Consider the following 21,410-nt stretch of genomic DNA (forward strand, 5'->3'; position numbering starts at 1 on the left):
CCATGTGTCCCCCGGCCCCAGACCCGCCGTGTGCCCCCCGCCGCCCGGCCGGGCCCGGCCCTGCCCGCCCCGCCTCCTCCGCGGCGCGGCCCGGCCCGCATGGAGCCGCCGGCGGGCGCGGAGCTCTCGGCCGCCTGGAACACGCTCAGCACCGGCCTGGTGCCGCCCGCCGCCCTGGGGCTGGTGAGCGGGGCCGGGGGGCGGAGGGGCGGCCGGGGCTGCGGGGCTCCGCGCTCTGGGCCCTGTGGGCGCCTGAGGCGGGCCCGGCGCAGGCCCCGACCGCGCAGGCTTCCGCCCCCGGGGGGCTGAGGCGGCCCCGGCCCGGCCGGTCCCGGGGCTGTGGGGAGAAGCGGGCCCGGGGGCGCCTGGCGGGGGCGGCCTGTGGCTGCCGGGGACTGCGAGGGAGAGGCCGCGGCGGCCCAGGCGGCCCGTCAGGGCGGCCGGGGCAGGCTCGGGCCCGAGGGCTGGCAGTGGGGGCCCGGGGGCGGTGGGCAGCGAGGGCGGTGGGGGCCCGAGAGCGGTGGGTGCCCCCGGGTGCGGGCACTCGGGGCAGTGGGGGGCCCGGGTGCGGGCACTCGGGGCAGTGGGGGGCCCGGGGGCGGTGGGGGCCGAGAGCGGTGGGAGTCTGGGGCCGGTGGGGGCCCGAGGCCTGGCCATGGGGGCCCGGGGGCGGTGGGCAGCGAGGGCCGTGGGGGTCCCAGGGCGGTGGGCACCAAGGGCGGTGGGCACGGGGCTGTCAGCAGCGCAGCCCCCCGTGGGGCTCGGCGGAGCAGCGGGAGCTGCCAGGCGCCCTCTGAGCTCTGGGCCCCCCGGCACAGGCCCCCAAGGGGGGGTCTCCAGCTCGGTGCCCCCTCGGCTTTCCAGGCAGTCCCGCGGTCGGATGCTGCGCAGCCGCTGAAGGATGCGGAGCTGCGGGCAGCCCTGGACGTCCTGCGGCGTTACGACTTGCACTCGGTGGTGGAGGAGTGGTTCGTCGAGGTGCTGCAGATGGACCTTCAGGCAAACATAGCTCCCGAGTTCTGGAATGGCATCGGCCAGCATGAGAACACGGCTGAGGAGCCCCAGTGCTCCTCGCTCCTCCTGGACGCATTTGGTCTCCTCAGGAGGCGCCTGGACCCCTACCTGAACAGCCTGGAGCTCCTGGAGAGGTGGACCGAGGCGGGCTTGCTGCTGGGGACGGGTGCCCAGACGCTGCAGGAGAAGGTCTACACCATGTTCAAGGCGATCCTCTTCTTCTCCACGACCAAATCCTTCCAGGAGATGATCCAGCAGTTCTACGGCCGCACGTTCAGGATATACATGCGGCAGTGGAAGAAAGGAGAAGAGGGAAGGAGCGAGCGTGAGAGCAGCATGAGCGAGGACAGTGATCCGGAGGAGGGCGGCGGAGACAGCGCGCTCTGCGCAGGGTGCAGCAGCAAGAGGGAGCAGTGCTGGTGCCCCAAAGCCATGGAGCAGTTTCAGCAGCTCAACGACATCCTGTACGTACGCTTACGGGGTGGTGGCTGTCACTCGCCAGGACCAGGCGGTCTGGACGGGGAGCAGTGGCGGGTTTTCTTCATTTCTGGAGATGGGAGGAGTTGCGCGTGAGGTCGGGCCGGGTCACAGTGATGGGTAGAGAACCTGACGCAGGGTGTCTGCAGGTGGCTGACGACTGGTGGTTGAACAGGAGGAGATCTTTAGAGAGAAAGTTCTTCTCCCTCGATACGACAATGCCTTCCTCTTGCGCTAAAGCCACCTGTCCAAAACGGGGCAAACTTTTCTACATGGAAAAGCTTTTGATAGCCAGAAAGTCACGTTCCTGAGGAAGATGGGGTAGCAGTCACGTCATATGCTATACACGCAGTGCGTCTGTGTGTCAGAGCATCTGCACTGAGGCCTGCATCTGTGGCGTGTCCGGGGCGGAAGGTGCCTTTGGGTAGCGGGGCTGTCTGTACTTGCTTGTGCCTTTGGTTCCATACACGGTGCATTGTCTCCGTAGCCGCCGACTGCATTTGCTGGAGAGAGTGAGCGCCGATGCGGTCACGACCATCTTGCACAGGATGATAGAAGAGAGGATGGAGCAGCGATGCAGGGGGGAGTACGAGCGCTCCTTCCTGAATGAGTTCCAGGAGGTAAGGCAGGCGTGCGGGCGGCAAGGGCCCTTCCTTTGGAGATGAGCAGCTGCTGCTGTTGGTGCTTTAGCAGCTCTGGCTAAAAGCAGATTCCACCTCAAAACCCCTTGGTCCTGGGCTGCGACTCCCAGCGCCCTTGGCAGAAGAGGTGGTTACAACTCTCAGTTTTGGTTTATGCTGGAGGGGACGGTTTGCTCTGGCCCGTGCGTGACGGACCCGTGTGTTTCACCCGGTGAGGGCCATAGCAGGAATTTCTGTGATTCCGTTTGACAAGCTACGAGAGCGTGCAGTGCCACCTGGCCTGCAGAGGACCCTCCTTCTGCGTAGGTGGGCCCATCGTTAGAATTTGTGTGGCCGTTTTCTGTCCTCTTCCCGATTTTTCAGCACCCATTTAAAACAGGCATCGGGAAAGTGAGACGATGGTCTGGCATTGATCTCACTGGTGGGCCATACACAGAATTAGAATCCTTCCTTGCGACGACCTGGTTGTTTTGCTGCTGCCTTAAACCAAGTTTGTGTTGGTCAGCGTACCCAGTGTGGCCTTCAAATAAAATTGGTCTCCGGGTTATGGCTCTTGCAGGATCCAGCCCTGGCTCCGCAGGTTGCCCTGCGCTCTTTGTTCCTGGAGGCGTGACCTTGCCTTTGCCTGTGTGGAAGCACAATGTGTGAAGTGAGGTTGCCGTGCAAACCAGGCGGCTCTCGGTGGTTGCCCCAGTTTCCTTGCTGTTTGCCGCGTCGGCTATTTCTGTCGTGTGCAAACATCGGCAGTCATTTTGTATTTGCTCCCCTTTAGTTGGTGTGCAGCCCTTTCTTTGCTGGAGCTTGTGTGAAAGAAAGGCTTTTGGGTGACCTGGAGATTGTTTGAGGACATTTTAAGGGCAGCAGGGAAAATGCAACTGCGTTCGGCTTGTCAGACGTAACTGAAGGTGCCCTTGCTCCCATCCCTTTGGGAAGGGCAGCGTGTTTGGCCACAGGACGCTGGAGCGTGTCAGAACTAGGAAGAGAGAATTTTAAGGCAAAAAGCATAAGCCTGGCAAAGCTACCGGCAAAACAGGAGAAGTCTGAGAAACAGCTTGCTAAAAGTACAAGTGAGAGACTCATCAGCAGTGGTCTGGAGAGTCAGTTGATAATCAGACTGTGACAGGAGCGCTCAGAGAAGATAACCTCACAGGAAAGAATGGGTTGGTTTGGTAATGATTGTATTCCTTAGAATTGACTTTGCGTCATTTATAGTCCTTTCCTTTTCTCCTTCAGCATGCGTTATCAGCTTTCCACAGTCTTGCCCAGGTTGATGCCCAGGTGTTGTGTAGTTGTCAGGTTTGTCCTGTCTGCCGTTGTAACAGTCAGAACGTGTGCATTTCTTCAGTGCGTCCTTGGTGGAGTAGATAATTAAAAATGAGCTCAGCTGGTATTTGAGGTCTTGGTTTCAAGTGCCTGATTTTGGTTGATGGTGGGTCCTTGGGGTGGCTTGCTTGCTCTTGACGGCTTTCAGGAATCACCGAAATGTGTCACAGCCGGTGTGGCGGGCAGTTTGCTCATTCATCTGCCTGTTGATAGGTGAAGTGTGGGACACAGCTGTGCATCCAGCTGTGGTGATCACCATCTCTGTGCTCCCCCTGTCCTTGTGCAGTGGATTGAGAAAGTGATCGGCTGGCTCAGCAGGGTTTTTCTGCAAGACGGTCCCTTGGCACGTTCCTCTGCAGAGGCTAGCAGCACCTTGAAGCGCTGGCGGTGCCACGTCCAAAGGTTCTTCTACCACAGCTACGCCAGCATGCGCATCGAAGAGCTCTTCAGCATTATTCGAGGTAGCTTTGAGCCATTCAGTCACTCGGACTTGGGCTGGATGCACGATAGCTCGGCCTTCCTCTCCTGCGGTACCGCGCTGTCTCCTCTTGCCTTCCCCTGGAGCGTGGGGCTGCTTCTAATGGTGCCTTGGTTTGTAGATTTCCCAGAGTCCAAGCCTGCTGTGGAGGACCTCAAGTTCTGCCTGGAAAGGACTAATCAGAGGCATCAGCTGCTCAGCTCCCTGAAAAGCGCTCTGGAAACGCGACTTCTGCACCCTGGTGGGTACAACATCCCCGCGTGTGCCGTAACACTGTGGGGAGCCTGGGCGTGAATGGGGATCTGGTGGGACCCCTCATCTGGCTTTGTGTTTGATGAGGGGGAGGCGGTCAGGCTGTGCACATTCGGGTGTGCCCGGGCAGCAGGAGCTGCTTAGATCTTTCTGCCTCGTTTTCAAAGGGGTGAGGAGCTGAGCGGGAAGTTTAGCTTTGTCAGGTGGAGCAGAGGGCTTGGAGCATCCAGGCTCCCTGCACCCAAGCTGCCTGTGCTCTGTGACTGTGAGTCCCTGTGCCCCTCTCCTGCAGGAGTCAACACGTCCGACATCATCACTCTGTATATCTCGGCCATCAAGGCACTGCGGGAGCTTGACCCCTCCATGGTTATCCTGGAGGTGGCCTGCGAGCCCATCAGGAAGTATCTGAGGTAGGAGGCTGGCGGGGCGGTCGTGGGCATCCCCTCTCCCTGCCCTTCACTCGCTCTGTTTCTCTTGCCTGTGGGCAGGACTCGGGAAGACACGGTGCGGAAGATTGTGGCCGGTCTCACAGGGGATGCGGAGGGCTCCGATCTTGCCAACGAGCTCTCGAAAGCTGACCCGGTGACCCTGGAGAACGGCCAGGAGAGTGACGATGACATCTCAGAACCGGGGGACTGGGTTCCTGACCCCGTTGACGCGGATCCAGGTTAGGTGCCAGGACCAGAAGTCTTGAGCAGCTCATTTGCTCATCCTCTAGAGCTGAGCTGAGCTGGGGCAGGTCTCTGATAGTCTGGCACTGTCGTCTGCTTGACCTCGCTAGGAAAATCCAGTTCCAAGCGTCGGTCCTCGGACATCATCAGCCTGCTGGTGAGCATCTATGGCAGCAAGGACCTGTTTATCAACGAATACCGCACGCTTCTGGCTGACCGGCTGCTCCATCAGTTCAACTACAACGCTGAGAGGTGAGGTGCAGGTGCCCAGCCTCGTCGCTTTCCATGGTAGAATCACCTGGTGAAGGTTGCTTCAGTTGTGGTCCTATGAGCAGCTGTTCGTCTTTGGCCATTTCCTCTGCAGCTCTGGGTCTGCATGTGGAATTTCACGTGCTCACCTCTTCTCAAGCTGCACCCTGCTCCATCCTGCACTTGGCTTGCACTGATCGGGCAGCATGTAGGTGACACCTTGCAAGGCTTCCTAGGAGGAGCACCCTTGTGCTAGAAGCTACCTGTTTTGGCTGCGTTGCAGGCGGCAGAGGCCAAGCCAGACCCGCCTCTCTGAGGGACCTGTGTCTGATCTGGTGTTTCTCTTACCAGGGAAATCCGCAACGTGGAGCTGCTGAAGCTGCGGTTTGGTGAAGCTCAGATGCACTATTGTGAAGTCATGTTAAAAGTATGGGGTTTACTTTTTAAATTCAAGTCCTGGGTGTTTGAACCCATTGTGAAAGAGGAGGGACTTGAGGAGGGACCCCAAAAGGGTTTTCTAGGAAAGCGGGGTTCCCAAAATCCCTGTGAGGGGGCTGGTGTGTGAGAGGCAGAAGTGTGTTCAAAATCTTGTCTGCTTTTTAAGCCCTTTGGGTTGGGTTGTCACCTCTGAGGAATGGTGGCTCTGGTGCTGTTGTCTCTCCTGCTCTTCCTGCCGTGCAGTATTCCAGCAGTGAAGAGCTGGGCTCCTCCAGCTCCTGTGGGGCTGGGACTCTGGCGTTTAATTCACTTGGAGCACTGTAGGAAGCACAGTTCTGGAGGGACTCCAGGCTAGTGTTGAGTGGAACAAGCCCTTTCTCAGCCTCCCCACGACTGTTTCTGAGTGTGCAGCAGACTTTGATGCAGACACACATGACCTTGTCCTTTCCAGTGTCCCCATCGTCATTTGGAGACGATGCTAGTCCCCTTGTTTAAGCTTCCCCTTTAGTAAGGGTTAGCACTGACTTGGAAGAGAAGGAGCTGCCTTAGCTTCCTGTGCCTTTTCCAGGATATGGCTGACTCACGACGCATTAATGCCAACATTCGTGATGAGGAAGAGAAGCTTCCAGAGGAGGAGAGGCCACCGTTCAGCCTTGTTGCTGTTATCCTGTCAAGTGAGTTCTGGCCACTGCTGAAAGAGGAGAAGCTGGAGCTTCCAGAGAAGGTCAAGGAAGCCATGGAAGCCTATTCCAAGAAGTATGAGAAATTAAAGGTGAGGCACCTTTAACCCTCCTTCAAAACCATGTATGCTGTTGAGACTTTGTTACATGGCGTGGTCTGTGCAAAGTCTGCTTTAACATCCCTTGGATTTTGGCTGCTGGTACACCCGTGCTGTTACGGTGGAATCGCGCAGTCCTTCAGCTTTGAATCGGGGGTTACAGCTGCCCCAGCTCAGCTGTTGCCTCATGGGGGGGGTTTCTCTTTATGGGGTGCCTGGGTCGTTGTGGTGATGGCAGTTAGGGAAGAGAGTTTTCCTCGGCCTTCAAAGCAAGCAGGGCTGTTTTCACAGCAGTATGAGAAGAGATGGCGTGTGTTCCGAGGAAATGCTGCCCCAGAGGAATCTTTCTTTCCCATAGGAGTTTGTCCTGGGCAGCCCGTTTGGTCTTCCAGTGTTTCCTCAGCCTGTGCTTACCCTGCCAGGTCTGGATGACAACTTGTGCCGAGGAGGATGTTTCCCATGATGGGGTGGGGGCTGGCTGGTGGCAGTGCTGGGCGACGTGTGAGGAGGGGAGCAGCTTCAGCATCTGGCAGGGGCCTGGGGGTGCAGCTGGCCCTGGTGGCAGAGGGGCGTTTGCAGTAACGCAGCGCTTAGTGGCTCCTGTTGGCAGATGTGCCGTGAGCGGCTGCTTCCCCCTTTTGCAGGCCATGAGGACCCTGAACTGGAAGTACCACCTGGGCCTGGTGGACTTGGACGTGGAGCTGGCGGATCGCACCCTCTCCCTGTCCGTGTCCCCCGTGCACGCTGCCATCATTTTGCACTTCCAGACCAAGAGTGAGTGCTGCGGCAGAGACTCGGTGTCAACCCCTCGTGTCTGTGTGCTTCGCATGGCTGGGTGGGAGGGCCATGTTAGGGGGGTGGCTGGAGGCTCTGAGAGCTCTGGCAGCGGCACCAAGACCTGGCTCGTGGGCTTGGACCTACCAGAGGGCTCAGCAGGTCCCCAGCCACCCTCGGAGACGGCACGGAGCAGGGCCGCAGCTCAGCACCCGCTCCGCGGCCAGGCAGCCCCTGCGCACAGCTGCTTGCTGCTGGCACTGGCTCCCAGCCGTCCCCGTCCTCTCACCGAGTCGTGGCTGCTGGGGCTGGGTGGGCAGGTGTCCCGCTCTCTTCTCTGAGATCCGTGGGGTCTGCAGGTACGTGGACGCTGACGGAGCTGAGCGAAGTGCTCAAGGTGCCCGTGACGTCGCTGAAGCGTAAGATGACGCTGTGGCTGCAGCAGGGCGTCCTGCGCGAAGAGCCGCAAGGCATCTTCACTGTGATTGAGGAGGAGCAGAAGGACCAGGTGGAGAAGGTCGTTCTGATAGACAGCGACGAGGAGGGGGACTCTGCCATGGCCTCACAGGCTGACCAGAAAGAGGAAGAGCTGCAGGTACGCGCTTGTGCGTCTCGGCTGCTTGCGAAGCCGGCGGGACAATGCAAACATCCCGAGCTTTTGGTTTTGGGGAATCCGATTGAGACGAGGGCTTCAGTTTGCGCTTTGGATTTGCATTTTCCCCTGCAGGTGGCTCAGTGCAGCCTGACGTGTGTTGGAAGGGGCTGTCTCTTGGTAAACGCTCACTGGTGCAGGGGCTGGATCACAGCCTTCCCTCCAGGGAAGTGCCCGGCTGCTGAGCCACGCAGCCATTTGGGTATCTCGACCTCTGTTTTCTCAGTGTAAATAAAGAAAACCTCTGAGACAGGATTTCCTATTTAAAAGCAGCCGTAACTTTCTTGGATTCCCCCGAGTGGGGCTTCATGGCACTTAGGCTGCCAAAAAGGCTGCCCCGGCACTAACAGCTGGACCTTTGCCTTCTCTGCGTTGTGGTTCCTGGGCGCTTCCAGTGCTTTTCCTACCCGTGTGTCATGTGCGCGTGTTGTGCCGCTGGGCAACACGCAGGTGTCATACTGGTGTTTATCCACTGAGGGTCATGCACGGGCTGCACGTCAAATCCTGCTTTCTGGCTGGGTGTCCTGTTCTGGGATGTGTCCTCTTGAAAGGCCGCATGCTCCTGGCTGAGAGCAGAGCTCACAGCCACCTACTACAGCCCTGCTCCGCTTTTGGGATGGGGGATGCTCAAGCTCCCCTTTTCTTCACGGTGCAGATGCCAGCGTGATTTACTGTTGCTCGCGTGTCCCCCCGCAGCTGTTTTGGACGTACATCCAGGCCATGCTGACCAACCTCGAGAGCCTGTCCTTGGAGAGGATTCACAGCATGCTGAAGATGTTTGTGATGACAGGCCCGGTGGTTACCGAGATCGATCTACAAGAGCTGCAGGGTTTCCTGCACAAGAAGGTGCGGGACCAGCAGCTGATCTACTCCGACAGTGTTTATCGCCTTCCCAAGAACTGCAACTAGACTGTGAGCGTCCCTGCCTTCCCCTCGGTGTCACTTCTCTGTGCCTGTGCTGGGTTCCTGCGTGCCACCCAGATCTCTGCACCCTGCTGGGAAGTTCCTCTGCTCTGGGGGTTTTCTGTGCCCTCTTCCCCAAAGCGGGTGTCCTTTTCCACACGGAGACAGCTCAGCAGCAGCCTGGGCTGTGCGCCCACAATTGCTGGGTCTGGGCCTGCTCCCCACGGTGCTTTTCCTCCGGTACGTGAGTGTCTGAGCCCACTTCACTGGGCAATAAAAGCCAGCAGTCGTCTTTTCTCAGACGGTACCAACTCTTTCTCTTTCCTCTCAGCCTGCCAGGCACTGTCTCCCCCTCATTGGGTCTCCATCTGTGGTCCCGGGAGGTTTTGGGAGGGGGGCTGTTGGCTCCACTTGCTGTCTGGGTCTCTGTGTGCGGCTAAAGCAGCATCCTGCAGCTGGCTGTGATGAGCGAGACCCTGCACAAAAGCAAGTGTTTGTGCCATCTCCTGTGGCTGACGTGGGAGGAAGATGCAGGATCCGCTCACCCTTGCTTGGGACTCCTAAACTGTGGGGCACGATCGTTTTGTGGGATGAAGAACGCTTTGGATGGAGGAGGCGTAGCAGTTCTTCAGGGCAAGCTGTTCAGTCCCAGCGGAGAAGTAAGTGGGTTCTGGCAGCGGTGGGATTGCTTCACTGTGGCAGGGAGACACAGCGGCTGCCCTCAAGGGTGCGTTGTCTTGGTGAGCTCCAGAGGCCCCGGCACCACTGAGATGAAGGAGGGGGTCGGGTGGGATAGCGCCTGAGCTCCGCTGGTTAAGCATCGCGCCCCAGCCTGGGGATCAGGCAGTGGGTTTGGGGATGGCAATCCTGTCTCCGTTTGCTACCGTTCAGGCTTCCGTGGTCCTGCTTCCCAGGTGGGTTTTGCTCCTTGGGAGGAATGTGCTGGGGAAATCTGGCTTTTAATAACCACTTGCTTTCTGTGGAGCAAAGAATGAGTGTCCACGGCTCCAGGAGCCTTCCCCCTCCTCTGCTGGCTCCTGTGTGCCAGCCCGCGGGCACTGCAGCTGCTGGAACTGAGGTCCCAAAGGGCCACGCTTGAACCTCCGGAGCAGCCTGTAACCCCGGCTGCACTGCTGTGCGTCCAGGTGCACGAGGGGCCCGTGGAACACGGAAAGCAACTCCTATTTAACATACAGCCTTGTTTTTCAGTGCCTAAAGGCCTGCAAGTCCCACACTGCTGGCAGCCTTTGTGCAGCTGCCTGCAGCGGAGTGTGGCACTTACCCCCACCTTTTGTGCATTCAGGGTTTTGTTCTGTGGGTAAGAGCACATTTCCGTGTTTCCCCATGGCACTTCACTCAAGGCTGGTGCTGTTGTGGCAGCGGGAACTGTTACAAAGCTGAAAATATTCCTTGAGATGTAGGGGCTCTGGTAACAACCAAATGAACCCCCGTCTGTGAACACAGAGGGTGTGACTCCAGGGGAAGGCAGGAAAGTGAGAAAGCGGCTAATCCTAGATGGCAGCAGGCATGGAGGGAATTCGTGACCGAGAAGCCCCGGCAGAGCTGGCAGGACGCGCTGCCCTCCGGGCTGGTGGGGCGGGCAGGGCACCGGGATGCGCTCGGAACCCCCCGGGCCTGCGCGGCGGGGACATGAGGCACAAACCCGCACGAGCTCACGGCCCCGGGCCAATGCCGCCTCCGGACCCCGCAGCGATGGTCTGGGGATGCCCTTGGACCGGGATCCAGCAGCACCGAAGCGAAGCGCAGCCCCGGTCAGCGCCGGGAGGCGGCCACGCAGCCGCACCGCTCCGCTCCGCCTCCCGGCTCCGCCCGCAGCTCCAGGCCCCGGGCCTGCCGCCCTCCGCAGCCCCGCCGTGTGCCCCCGGGCCGCGGCCCCAGCCCAGCAGTGTGCCCCGCGGCCCCAGACCCGCCGTGTGCCCCCCGCCGCCCGGCCGGGCCCGGCCCTGCCCGCCCCGCCTCCTCTTCGGCGCGGCCCGGCCCGCATGGAGCCGCCGGCGGGCGCGGAGCTCTCGGCCGCCTGGAACACGCTCAGCACCGGCCTGGTGCCGCCCGCCGCCCTGGGGCTGGTGAGCGGGGCCGGGGGGCGGAGGGGCGGCCGGGGCTGCGGGGCTCCGCGCTCTGGGCCCTGTGGGCGCCTGAGGCGGGCCCGGCGCAGGCCCCGACCGCGCAGGCTTCCGCCCCCGGGGGGCTGAGGCGGCCCCGGCCCGGCCGGTCCCGGGGCTGTGGGGAGAAGCGGGCCCGGGGGCGCCTGGCGGGGGCGGCCTGTGGCTGCCGGGGACTGCGAGGGAGAGGCCGCGGCGGCCCAGGCGGCCCGTCAGGGCGGCCGGGGCAGGCTCGGGCCCGAGGGCTGGCAGTGGGGGCCCGGGGGCGGTGGGCAGCGAGGGCGGTGGGGGCCCGAGAGCGGTGGGTGCCCCCGGGTGCGGGCACTCGGGGCAGTGGGGGGCCCGGGGGCGGTGGGGGCCGAGAGCGGTGGGAGTCTGGGGCCGGTGGGGGCCCGAGGCCTGGCCATGGGGGCCCGGGGGCGGTGGGCAGTGAGGGCCGTGGGGGTCCCAGGGCGGTGGGCACCAAGGGCGGTGGGCATGGGGCTGTCAGCAGCGCAGCCCCCCGTGGGGCTCGGCGGAGCAGCGGGAGCTGCCAGGCGCCCTCTGAGCTCTGGGCCCCCCGGCACAGGCCCCCAAGGGGGGGTCTCCAGCTCGGTGCCCCCTCGGCTTTCCAGGCAGTCCCGCGGTCGGATGCTGCGCAGCCGCTGAAGGATGCGGAGCTGCGGGCAGCCCTGGACGTCCTGCGGCGTTACGACTTGCACTCGGTGGTGGAGGAGTGGTTCGTCGAGGTGCTGCAGATGGACCTTCAGGCAAACATAGCTCCCGAGTTCTGGAATGGCATCGGCCAGCATGAGAACACGGCTGAGGAGCCCCAGTGCTCCTCGCTCCTCCTGGACGCGTTTGGTCTCCTCAGGAGGCGCCTGGACCCCTACCTGAACAGCCTGGAGCTCCTGGAGAGGTGGACCGAGGCGGGCTTGCTGCTGGGGACGGGTGCCCAGACGCTGCAGGAGAAGGTCTACACCATGTTCAAGGCGATCCTCTTCTTCTCCACGACCAAATCCTTCCAGGAGATGATCCAGCAGTTCTACGGCCGCACGTTCAGGATATACATGCGGCAGTGGAAGAAAGGAGAAGAGGGAAGGAGCGAGCGTGAGAGCAGCATGAGCGAGGACAGTGATCCGGAGGAGGGCGGCGGAGACAGCGCGCTCTGCGCAGGGTGCAGCAGCAAGAGGGAGCAGTGCTGGTGCCCCAAAGCCATGGAGCAGTTTCAGCAGCTCAACGACATCCTGTACGTATGCTTACGGGGTGGTGGCTGTCACTCGCCAGGACCAGGCGGTCTGGACGGGGAGCAGTGGCGGGTTTTCTTCATTTCTGGAGATGGGAGGAGTTGCGCGTGAGGTCGGGCCGGGTCACAGTGATGGGTAGAGAACCTGACGCAGGGTGTCTGCAGGTGGCTGACGACTGGTGGTTGAACAGGAGGAGATCTTTAGAGAGAAAGTTCTTCTCCCTCGATACGACAATGCCTTCCTCTTGCGCTAAAGCCACCTGTCCAAAACGGGGCAAACTTTTCTACATGGAAAAGCTTTTGATAGCCAGAAAGTCACGTTCCTAAGGAAGATGGGGTAGCAGTCACGTCATATGCTATACACGCAGTGCGTCTGTGTGTCAGAGCATTTGCACTGAGGCCTGCATCTGTGGCGTGTCCGGGGCGGAAGGTGCCTTTGGGTAGCGGGGCTGTCTGTACTTGCTTGTGCCTTTGGTTCCATACACGGTGCATTGTCTCCGTAGCCGCCGACTGCATTTGCTGGAGAGAGTGAGCGCCGATGCGGTCACAACCATCTTGCACAGGATGATAGAAGAGAGGATGGAGCAGCGATGCAGGGGGGAGTACGAGCGCTCCTTCCTGAATGAGTTCCAGGAGGTAAGGCAGGCGTGCGGGCGGCAAGGGCCCTTCCTTTGGAGATGAGCAGCTGCTGCTGTTGGTGCTTTAGCAGCTCTGGCTAAAAGCAGATTCCACCTCAAAACCCCTTGGTCCTGGGCTGCGACTCCCAGCGCCCTTGGCAGAAGAGGTGGTTACAACTCTCAGTTTTGGTTTATGCTGGAGGGGACGGTTTGCTCTGGCCCGTGCGTGACGGACCCGTGTGTTTCACCCGGTGAGGGCCATAGCAGGAATTTCTGTGATTCCGTTTGACAAGCTACGAGAGCGTGCAGTGCCACCTGGCCTGCAGAGGACCCTCCTTCTGCGTAGGTGGGCCCATCGTTAGAATTTGTGTGGCCGTTTTCTGTCCTCTTCCCGATTTTTCAGCACCCATTTAAAACAGGCATCGGGAAAGTGAGACGATGGTCTGGCATTGATCTCACTGGTGGGCCATACACAGAATTAGAATCCTTCCTTGCGACGACCTGGTTGTTTTGCTGCTGCCTTAAACCAAGTTTGTGTTGGTCAGCGTACCCAGTGTGGCCTTCAAATAAAATTGGTCTCCGGGTTATGGCTCTTGCAGGATCCAGCCCTGGCTCCGCAGGTTGCCCTGCGCTCTTTGTTCCTGGAGGCGTGACCTTGCCTTTGCCTGTGTGGAAGCACAATGTGTGAAGTGAGGTTGCCGTGCAAACCAGGCGGCTCTCGGTGGTTGCCCCAGTTTCCTTGCTGTTTGCCGCGTCGGCTATTTCTGTCGTGTGCAAACATCGGCAGTCATTTTGTATTTGCTCCCCTTTAGTTGGTGTGCAGCCCTTTCTTTGCTGGAGCTTGTGTGAAAGAAAGGCTTTTGGGTGACCTGGAGATTGTTTGAGGACATTTTAAGGGCAGCAGGGAAAATGCAACCGCGTTCGGCTTGTCAGACGTAACTGAAGGTGCCCTTGCTCCCATCCCTTTGGGAAGGGCAGCGTGTTTGGCCACAGGACGCTGGAGCGTGTCAGAACTAGGAAGAGAGAATTTTAAGGCAAAAAGCATAAGCCTGGCAAAGCTACCGGCAAAACAGGAGAAGTCTGAGAAACAGCTTGCTAAAAGTACAAGTGAGAGACTCATCAGCAGTGGTCTGGAGAGTCAGTTGATAATCAGACTGTGACAGGAGCGCTCAGAGAAGATAACCTCACAGGAAAGAATGGGTTGGTTTGGTAATGATTGTATTCCTTAGAATTGACTTTGCGTCATTTATAGTCCTTTCCTTTTCTCCTTCAGCATGCGTTATCAGCTTTCCACAGTCTTGCCCAGGTTGATGCCCAGGTGTTGTGTAGTTGTCAGGTTTGTCCTGTCTGCCGTTGTAACAGTCAGAACGTGTGCATTTCTTCAGTGCGTCCTTGGTGGAGTAGATAATTAAAAATGAGCTCAGCTGGTATTTGAGGTCTTGGTTTCAAGTGCCTGATTTTGGTTGATGGTGGGTCCTTGGGGTGGCTTGCTTGCTCTTGACGGCTTTCAGGAATCACCGAAATGTGTCACAGTCACAGCCGGTGTGGCGGGCAGTTTGCTCATTCATCTGCCTGTTGATAGGTGAAGTGTGGGACACAGCTGTGCATCCAGCTGTGGTGATCACCATCTCTGTGCTCCCCCTGTCCTTGTGCAGTGGATTGAGAAAGTGATCGGCTGGCTCAGCAGGGTTTTTCTGCAAGACGGTCCCTTGGCACGTTCCTCTGCAGAGGCTAGCAGCACCTTGAAGCGCTGGCGGTGCCACGTCCAAAGGTTCTTCTACCACAGCTACGCCAGCATGCGCATCGAAGAGCTCTTCAGCATTATTCGAGGTAGCTTTGAGCCATTCAGTCACTCGGACTTGGCTGGATGCACGATAGCTCGGCCTTCCTCTCCTGCGGTACCGCGCTGTCTCCTCTTGCCTTCCCCTGGAGCGTGGGGCTGCTTCTAATGGTGCCTTGGTTTGTAGATTTCCCAGAGTCCAAGCCTGCTGTGGAGGACCTCAAGTTCTGCCTGGAAAGGACTAATCAGAGGCATCAGCTGCTCAGCTCCCTGAAAAGCGCTCTGGAAACGCGACTTCTGCACCCTGGTGGGTACAACATCCCCGCGTGTGCCGTAACACTGTGGGGAGCCTGGGCATGAATGGGGATCTGGTGGGACCCCTCATCTGGCTTTGTGTTTGATGAGGGGGAGGCGGTCAGGCTGTGCACATTCGGGTGTGCCCGGGCAGCAGGAGCTGCTTAGATCTTTCTGCCTCGTTTTCAAAGGGGTGAGGAGCTGAGCGGGAAGTTTAGCTTTGTCAGGTGGAGCAGAGGGCTTGGAGCATCCAGGCTCCCTGCACCCAAGCTGCCTGTGCTCTGTGACTGTGAGTCCCTGTGCCCCTCTCCTGCAGGAGTCAACACGTCCGACATCATCACTCTGTATATCTCGGCCATCAAGGCACTGCGGGAGCTTGACCCCTCCATGGTTATCCTGGAGGTGGCCTGCGAGCCCATCAGGAAGTATCTGAGGTAGGAGGCTGGCGGGGCGGTCGTGGGCATCCCCTCTCCCTGCCCTTCACTCGCTCTGTTTCTCTTGCCTGTGGGCAGGACTCGGGAAGACACGGTGCGGAAGATTGTGGCCGGTCTCACAGGGGATGCGGAGGGCTCCGATCTTGCCAACGAGCTCTCGAAAGCTGACCCGGTGACCCTGGAGAACGGCCAGGAGAGTGACGATGACATCTCAGAACCGGGGGACTGGGTTCCTGACCCCGTTGACGCGGATCCAGGTTAGGTGCCAGGACCAGAAGTCTTGAGCAGCTCATTTGCTCATCCTCTAGAGCTGAGCTGAGCTGGGGCAGGTCTCTGATAGTCTGGCACTGTCGTCTGCTTGACCTCGCTAGGAAAATCCAGTTCCAAGCGTCGGTCCTCGGACATCATCAGCCTGCTGGTGAGCATCTATGGCAGCAAGGACCTGTTTATCAACGAATACCGCACGCTTCTGGCTGACCGGCTGCTCCATCAGTTCAACTACAACGCTGAGAGGTGAGGTGCAGGTGCCCAGCCTCGTCGCTTTCCATGGTAGAATCACCTGGTGAAGGTTGCTTCAGTTGTGGTCCTATGAGCAGCTGTTCGTCTTTGGCCATTTCCTCTGCAGCTCTGGGTCTGCATGTGGAATTTCACGTGCTCACCTCTTCTCAAGCTGCACCCTGCTCCATCCTGCACTTGGCTTGCACTGATCGGGCAGCATGTAGGTGACACCTTGCAAGGCTTCCTAGGAGGAGCACCCTTGTGCTAGAAGCTACCTGTTTTGGCTGCGTTGCAGGCGGCAGAGGCCAAGCCAGACCCGCCTCTCTGAGGGACCTGTGTCTGATCTGGTGTTTCTCTTACCAGGGAAATCCGCAACGTGGAGCTGCTGAAGCTGCGGTTTGGTGAAGCTCAGATGCACTATTGTGAAGTCATGTTAAAAGTATGGGGTTTACTTTTTAAATTCAAGTCCTGGGTGTTTGAACCCATTGTGAAAGAGGAGGGACTTGAGGAGGGACCCCAAAAGGGTTTTCTAGGAAAGCGGGGTTCCCAAAATCCCTGTGAGGGGGCTGGTGTGTGAGAGGCAGAAGTGTGTTCAAAATCTTGTCTGCTTTTTAAGCCCTTTGGGTTGGGTTGTCACCTCTGAGGAATGGTGGCTCTGGTGCTGTTGTCTCTCCTGCTCTTCCTGCCGTGCAGTATTCCAGCAGTGAAGAGCTGGGCTCCTCCAGCTCCTGTGGGGCTGGGACTCTGGCGTTTAATTCACTTGGAGCACTGTAGGAAGCACAGTTCTGGAGGGACTCCAGGCTAGTGTTGAGTGGAACAAGCCCTTTCTCAGCCTCCCCACGACTGTTTCTGAGTGTGCAGCAGACTTTGATGCAGACACACATGACCTTGTCCTTTCCAGTGTCCCCATCGTCATTTGGAGACGATGCTAGTCCCCTTGTTTAAGCTTCCCCTTTAGTAAGGGTTAGCACTGACTTGGAAGAGAAGGAGCTGCCTTAGCTTCCTGTGCCTTTTCCAGGATATGGCTGACTCACGACGCATTAATGCCAACATTCGTGATGAGGAAGAGAAGCTTCCAGAGGAGGAGAGGCCACCGTTCAGCCTTGTTGCTGTTATCCTGTCAAGTGAGTTCTGGCCGCTGCTGAAAGAGGAGAAGCTGGAGCTTCCAGAGAAGGTCAAGGAAGCCATGGAAGCCTATTCCAAGAAGTATGAGAAATTAAAGGTGAGGCACCTTTAACCCTCCTTCAAAACCATGTATGCTGTTGAGACTTTGTTACATGGCGTGGTCTGTGCAAAGTCTGCTTTAACATCCCTTGGATTTTGGCTGCTGGTACACCCGTGCTGTTACGGTGGAATCGCGCAGTCCTTCAGCTTTGAATCGGGGGTTACAGCTGCCCCAGCTCAGCTGTTGCCTAATGGGGGGGGTTTCTCTTTATGGGGTGCCTGGGTCGTTGTGGTGATGGCAATTAGGGAAGAGAGTTTTCCTCGGCCTTCAAAGCAAGCAGGGCTGTTTTCACAGCAGTATGAGAAGAGATGGCGTGTGTTCCGAGGAAATGCTGCCCCAGAGGAATCTTTCTTTCCCATAGGAGTTTGTCCTGGGCAGCCCGTTTGGTCTTCCAGTGTTTCCTCAGCCTGTGCTTACCCTGCCAGGTCTGGATGACAACTTGTGCCGAGGAGGATGTTTCCCATGATGGGGTGGGGGCTGGCTGGTGGCAGTGCTGGGCGACGTGTGAGGAGGGGAGCAGCTTCAGCATCTGGCAGGGGCCTGGGGGTGCAGCTGGCCCTGGTGGCAGAGGGGCGTTTGCAGTAACGCAGCGCTTAGTGGCTCCTGTTGGCAGATGTGCCGTGAGCGGCTGCTTCCCCCTTTTGCAGGCCATGAGGACCCTGAACTGGAAGTACCACCTGGGCCTGGTGGACTTGGACGTGGAGCTGGCGGATCGCACCCTCTCCCTGTCCGTGTCCCCCGTGCACGCTGCCATCATTTTGCACTTCCAGACCAAGAGTGAGTGCTGCGGCAGAGACTCGGTGTCAACCCCTCGTGTCTGTGTGCTTCGCATGGCTGGGTGGGAGGGCCATGTTAGGGGGGTGGCTGGAGGCTCTGAGAGCTCTGGCAGCGGCACCAAGACCTGGCTCGTGGGCTTGGACCTACCAGAGGGCTCAGCAGGTCCCCAGCCACCCTCGGAGACGGCACGGAGCAGGGCCGCAGCTCAGCACCCGCTCCGCGGCCAGGCAGCCCCTGCACACAGCTGCTTGCTGCTGGCACTGGCTCCCAGCCGTCCCCGTCCTCTCACCGAGTCGTGGCTGCTGGGGCTGGGTGGGCAGGTGTCCCGCTCTCTTCTCTGAGATCCGTGGGGTCTGCAGGTACGTGGACGCTGACGGAGCTGAGCGAAGTGCTCAAGGTGCCCGTGACGTCGCTGAAGCGTAAGATGACGCTGTGGCTGCAGCAGGGCGTCCTGCGCGAAGAGCCGCAAGGCATCTTCACTGTGATTGAGGAGGAGCAGAAGGACCAGGTGGAGAAGGTCGTTCTGATAGACAGCGACGAGGAGGGGGACTCTGCCATGGCCTCACAGGCTGACCAGAAAGAGGAAGAGCTGCAGGTACGCGCTTGTGCGTCTCGGCTGCTTGCGAAGCCGGCGGGACAATGCAAACATCCCGAGCTTTTGGTTTTGGGGAATCCGATTGAGACGAGGGCTTCAGTTTGCGCTTTGGATTTGCATTTTCCCCTGCAGGTGGCTCAGTGCAGCCTGACGTGTGTTGGAAGGGGCTGTCTCTTGGTAAACGCTCACTGGTGCAGGGGCTGGATCACAGCCTTCCCTCCAGGGAAGTGCCCGGCTGCTGAGCCACGCAGCCATTTGGGTATCTCGACCTCTGTTTTCTCAGTGTAAATAAAGAAAACCTCTGAGACAGGATTTCCTATTTAAAAGCAGCCGTAACTTTCTTGGATTCCCCCAAGCGGGGCTTCATGGCACTTAGGCTGCCAAAAAGGCTGCCCCGGCACTAACAGCTGGACCTTTGCCTTCTCTGCGTTGTGGTTCCTGGGCGCTTCCAGTGCTTTTCCTACCCGTGTGTCATGTGCGCGTGTTGTGCCGCTGGGCAACACGCAGGTGTCATACTGGTGTTTATCCACTGAGGGTCATGCACGGGCTGCACGTCAAATCCTGCTTTCTGGCTGGGTGTCCTGTTCTGGGATGTGTCCTCTTGAAAGGCCGCATGCTCCTGGCTGAGAGCAGAGCTCACAGCCACCTACTACAGCCCTGCTCCGCTTTTGGGATGGGGGATGCTCAAGCTCCCCTTTTCTTCACGGTGCAGATGCCAGCGTGATTTACTGTTGCTCGCGTGTCCCCCCGCAGCTGTTTTGGACGTACATCCAGGCCATGCTGACCAACCTCGAGAGCCTGTCCTTGGAGAGGATTCACAGCATGCTGAAGATGTTTGTGATGACAGGCCCGGTGGTTACCGAGATCGATCTACAAGAGCTGCAGGGTTTCCTGCACAAGAAGGTGCGGGACCAGCAGCTGATCTACTCAGGCAGTGTCTATCGCCTTCCCAAGAACTGCAACTAGACTGCGAGCGTCCCTGCCTTCCCCTCGGTGTCACTTCTCTGTGCCTGTGCTGGGTTCCTGCGTGCCACCCAGATCTCTGCACCCTGCTGGGAAGTTCCTCTGCTCTGGGGGTTTTCTGTGCCCTCTTCCCCAAAGCGGGTGTCCTTTTCCACACGGAGACAGCTCAGCAGCAGCCTGGGCTGTGCGCCCACAACTGCTGGGTCTGGGCCTGCTCCCCACGGTGCTTTTCCTCCGGTACGTGAGTGTCTGAGCCCACTTCACTGGGCAATAAAAGCCAGCAGTCGTCTTTTCTCAGACGGTACCAACTCTTTTTCTTTCCTCTCAGCCCGCCAGGCACTGTCTCCCCCTCATCGGGTCTCCGTCTGTGGTCCCGGGAGGTTTTGGGAGGGGGGCTGTTGGCTCCACTTGCTGTCTGGGTCTCTGTGTGCGGCTAAAGCAGCATCCTGCAGCTGGCTGTGATGAGCGAGACCCTGCACAAAAGCAAGTGTTTGTGCCATCTCCTGTGGCTGACATGGGAGGAAGATGCAGGATCCGCTCACCCTTGCTTGGGACTCCTAAACTGTGGGGCACGATCGTTTTGTGGGATGAAGAACGCTTTGGATGGAGGAGGCGTAGCAGTTCTTCAGGGCAAGCTGTTCAGTCCCAGCGGAGAAGTAAGTGGGTTCTGGCAGCGGTGGGATTGCTTCACTGTGGCAGGGAGCCACAGCGGCTGCCCTCAAGGGTGCGTTGTCTTGGTGAGCTCCAGAGGCCCCGGCACCACTGAGATGAAGGAGGGGGTCGGGTGGGATAGCGCCTGAGCTCCGCTGGTTAAGCATCGCGCCCCAGCCTGGGGATCAGGCAGTGGGTTTGGGGATGGCAATCCTGTCTCCGTTTGCTACCGTTCAGGCTTCCGTGGTCCTGCTTCCCAGGTGGGTTTTGCTCCTTGGGAGGAATGTGCTGGGGAAATCTGGCTTTTAATAACCACTTGCTTTCTGTGGAGCAAAGAATGAGTGTCCACGGCTCCAGGAGCCTTCCCCCTCCTCTGCTGGCTCCTGTGTGCCAGCCCGCGGGCACTGCAGCTGCTGGAACTGAGGTCCCAAAGGGCCACGCTTGAACCTCCGGAGCAGCCTGTAACCCCGGCTGCACTGCTGTGCGTCCAGGTGCACGAGAGGCCCGTGGAACACGGAAAGCAACTCCTATTTAACATACAGCCTTGTTGACGCTCACCTGCCACTAAATAAATCAAAGCAGCCCAGAAGTGTCTGGGCTCCATCCAAAACTTCTTGCCATGGGAAGGCGAGATGGAGGAAGACATGGGCAGCCTGTGCAGATATCCCTTGAGGAATCCTCTTCTCTGTATGTGCTGCAGGTGCAGAGCCCCAGGGCTGCGTTTGGCAGCTTCTCTTGTTTTGTTTTACTCTTTCAGGAAAGAAAACTGTTTGAGCATGTGGAAGTATCTGGAAAGGCAGGCAGCCGCAGGGTCAGTGTCTGCCAGCCACAGGAGCTGGAGCTGCGCGGGGTGTGCCATGGCACGTCCCACTCCACGCTTCGTGGCTGTCCATTGAATGTCTGGGCACGCTGCGGCTGCGACGGCGTGGGCAAATGGCTCTTTTTGATCTTTTGAGATCAAAGGAACCACCAGCATTGCAGCGGGGCTGCTGGCAGCCAGGGCTGTCCCTGGCCACTGGTGCAGGCAGGGCCGGCTGCTGGGGCAGGGATGGTGGCTGTGAGTGACGCCAGGGCCCTGGCCAGTTCTGCTGTGCTTGTAGATGCAAAAATATTTCTTTATCTATGAGCACAGGTGGATATATTCCTCACCCCGCAAGGCAGGCTGCTGCGGCGCAGTGAGTGTGCCCTAGCCATACCCCATCCCCGGCAGCGCTCCCAGCCTCCCCGTGATGAGATGTGGGGCACATCCAGCCCTCCCCACCGTGCCCAAAGCTCTGCCGGTGCTGGGGGGGTCAGGGTGGGGAAGGGATGGGATGAGCACCTTTCCTGCCCTGACTTTTCCCAGCTGCCTTGATGCTGCCCCTGTGGGATGTGATGAGTTTGGCCATTCTGAGCGGGAGGGCGAGTGTCTCTGCTGCGGAGGGGACCCGGAGTTGTTTCCCTCCCCACGGAAGGTCCTGGCGTGGCTGAGCTGGAGCCACCAGCTGAGCATGGTCTTTTCAAAGTATTAGAATAGGAAAAAATTTGGTTTAATGAACACTTTAGCTTTTGTGGAATGTAAAAGCCTTAAAATTAATT

General features: G+C 59.0%; 2 protein-coding genes across 2 annotated transcripts; both read left to right on the forward strand.

Moving 5' to 3' along the window:
• Window positions 1-2: 2 nt before the first annotated feature.
• On the forward strand, window positions 3-8,950 carry LOC130155410 (anaphase-promoting complex subunit 2-like). The gene is made up of 13 exons (XM_056352605.1): window positions 3-183; window positions 865-1,478; window positions 1,979-2,111; window positions 3,742-3,916; window positions 4,055-4,174; window positions 4,478-4,595; window positions 4,674-4,852; window positions 4,967-5,108; window positions 5,457-5,532; window positions 6,112-6,315; window positions 6,966-7,095; window positions 7,455-7,690; window positions 8,444-8,950. The coding sequence occupies exons 1-13, from the start codon at window positions 100-102 to the stop codon at window positions 8,654-8,656; spliced, it is 2,424 nt and encodes an 807-aa protein (XP_056208580.1). The 5' UTR covers window positions 3-99; the 3' UTR covers window positions 8,657-8,950.
• A 1,298-nt stretch (window positions 8,951-10,248) lies between these two features.
• LOC130155384 (anaphase-promoting complex subunit 2-like) lies at window positions 10,249-19,478 on the forward strand. The gene is made up of 13 exons (XM_056352546.1): window positions 10,249-10,737; window positions 11,388-12,001; window positions 12,502-12,634; window positions 14,271-14,445; window positions 14,583-14,702; window positions 15,006-15,123; window positions 15,202-15,380; window positions 15,495-15,636; window positions 15,985-16,060; window positions 16,640-16,843; window positions 17,494-17,623; window positions 17,983-18,218; window positions 18,972-19,478. The coding sequence occupies exons 1-13, from the start codon at window positions 10,264-10,266 to the stop codon at window positions 19,182-19,184; spliced, it is 2,814 nt and encodes a 937-aa protein (XP_056208521.1). The 5' UTR covers window positions 10,249-10,263; the 3' UTR covers window positions 19,185-19,478.
• Window positions 19,479-21,410: the final 1,932 nt, after the last annotated feature.

This window comes from Falco biarmicus, chromosome 9 (assembly GCF_023638135.1).
Source record: "Falco biarmicus isolate bFalBia1 chromosome 9, bFalBia1.pri, whole genome shotgun sequence".
NCBI lineage: Eukaryota > Metazoa > Chordata > Aves > Falconiformes > Falconidae > Falco > Falco biarmicus.

What these genes read in the sequence shown, in the direction of transcription:
- LOC130155410 (XM_056352605.1), top strand. Translation starts at nt 100, where the DNA reads ATGGAGCCGCCGGCGGGCGCGGAGCTCTCGGCCGCCTGGAACACGCTC. An exon ending in ATTGTGAAGTCATGTTAAAA is followed by an intron (nt 5,533 to 6,111) that starts GTATGGGGTTTA and finishes TGCCTTTTCCAG; the next exon opens with GATATGGCTGACTCACGACG. An exon ending in TTTGCACTTCCAGACCAAGA is followed by an intron (nt 7,096 to 7,454) that starts GTGAGTGCTGCG and finishes TGGGGTCTGCAG; the next exon opens with GTACGTGGACGCTGACGGAG.
- LOC130155384 (XM_056352546.1), top strand. Translation starts at nt 10,264, where the DNA reads ATGCGCTCGGAACCCCCCGGGCCTGCGCGGCGGGGACATGAGGCACAA. An exon ending in CAGCAGCTCAACGACATCCT is followed by an intron (nt 12,002 to 12,501) that starts GTACGTATGCTT and finishes TTGTCTCCGTAG; the next exon opens with CCGCCGACTGCATTTGCTGG. An exon ending in TTTGCACTTCCAGACCAAGA is followed by an intron (nt 17,624 to 17,982) that starts GTGAGTGCTGCG and finishes TGGGGTCTGCAG; the next exon opens with GTACGTGGACGCTGACGGAG.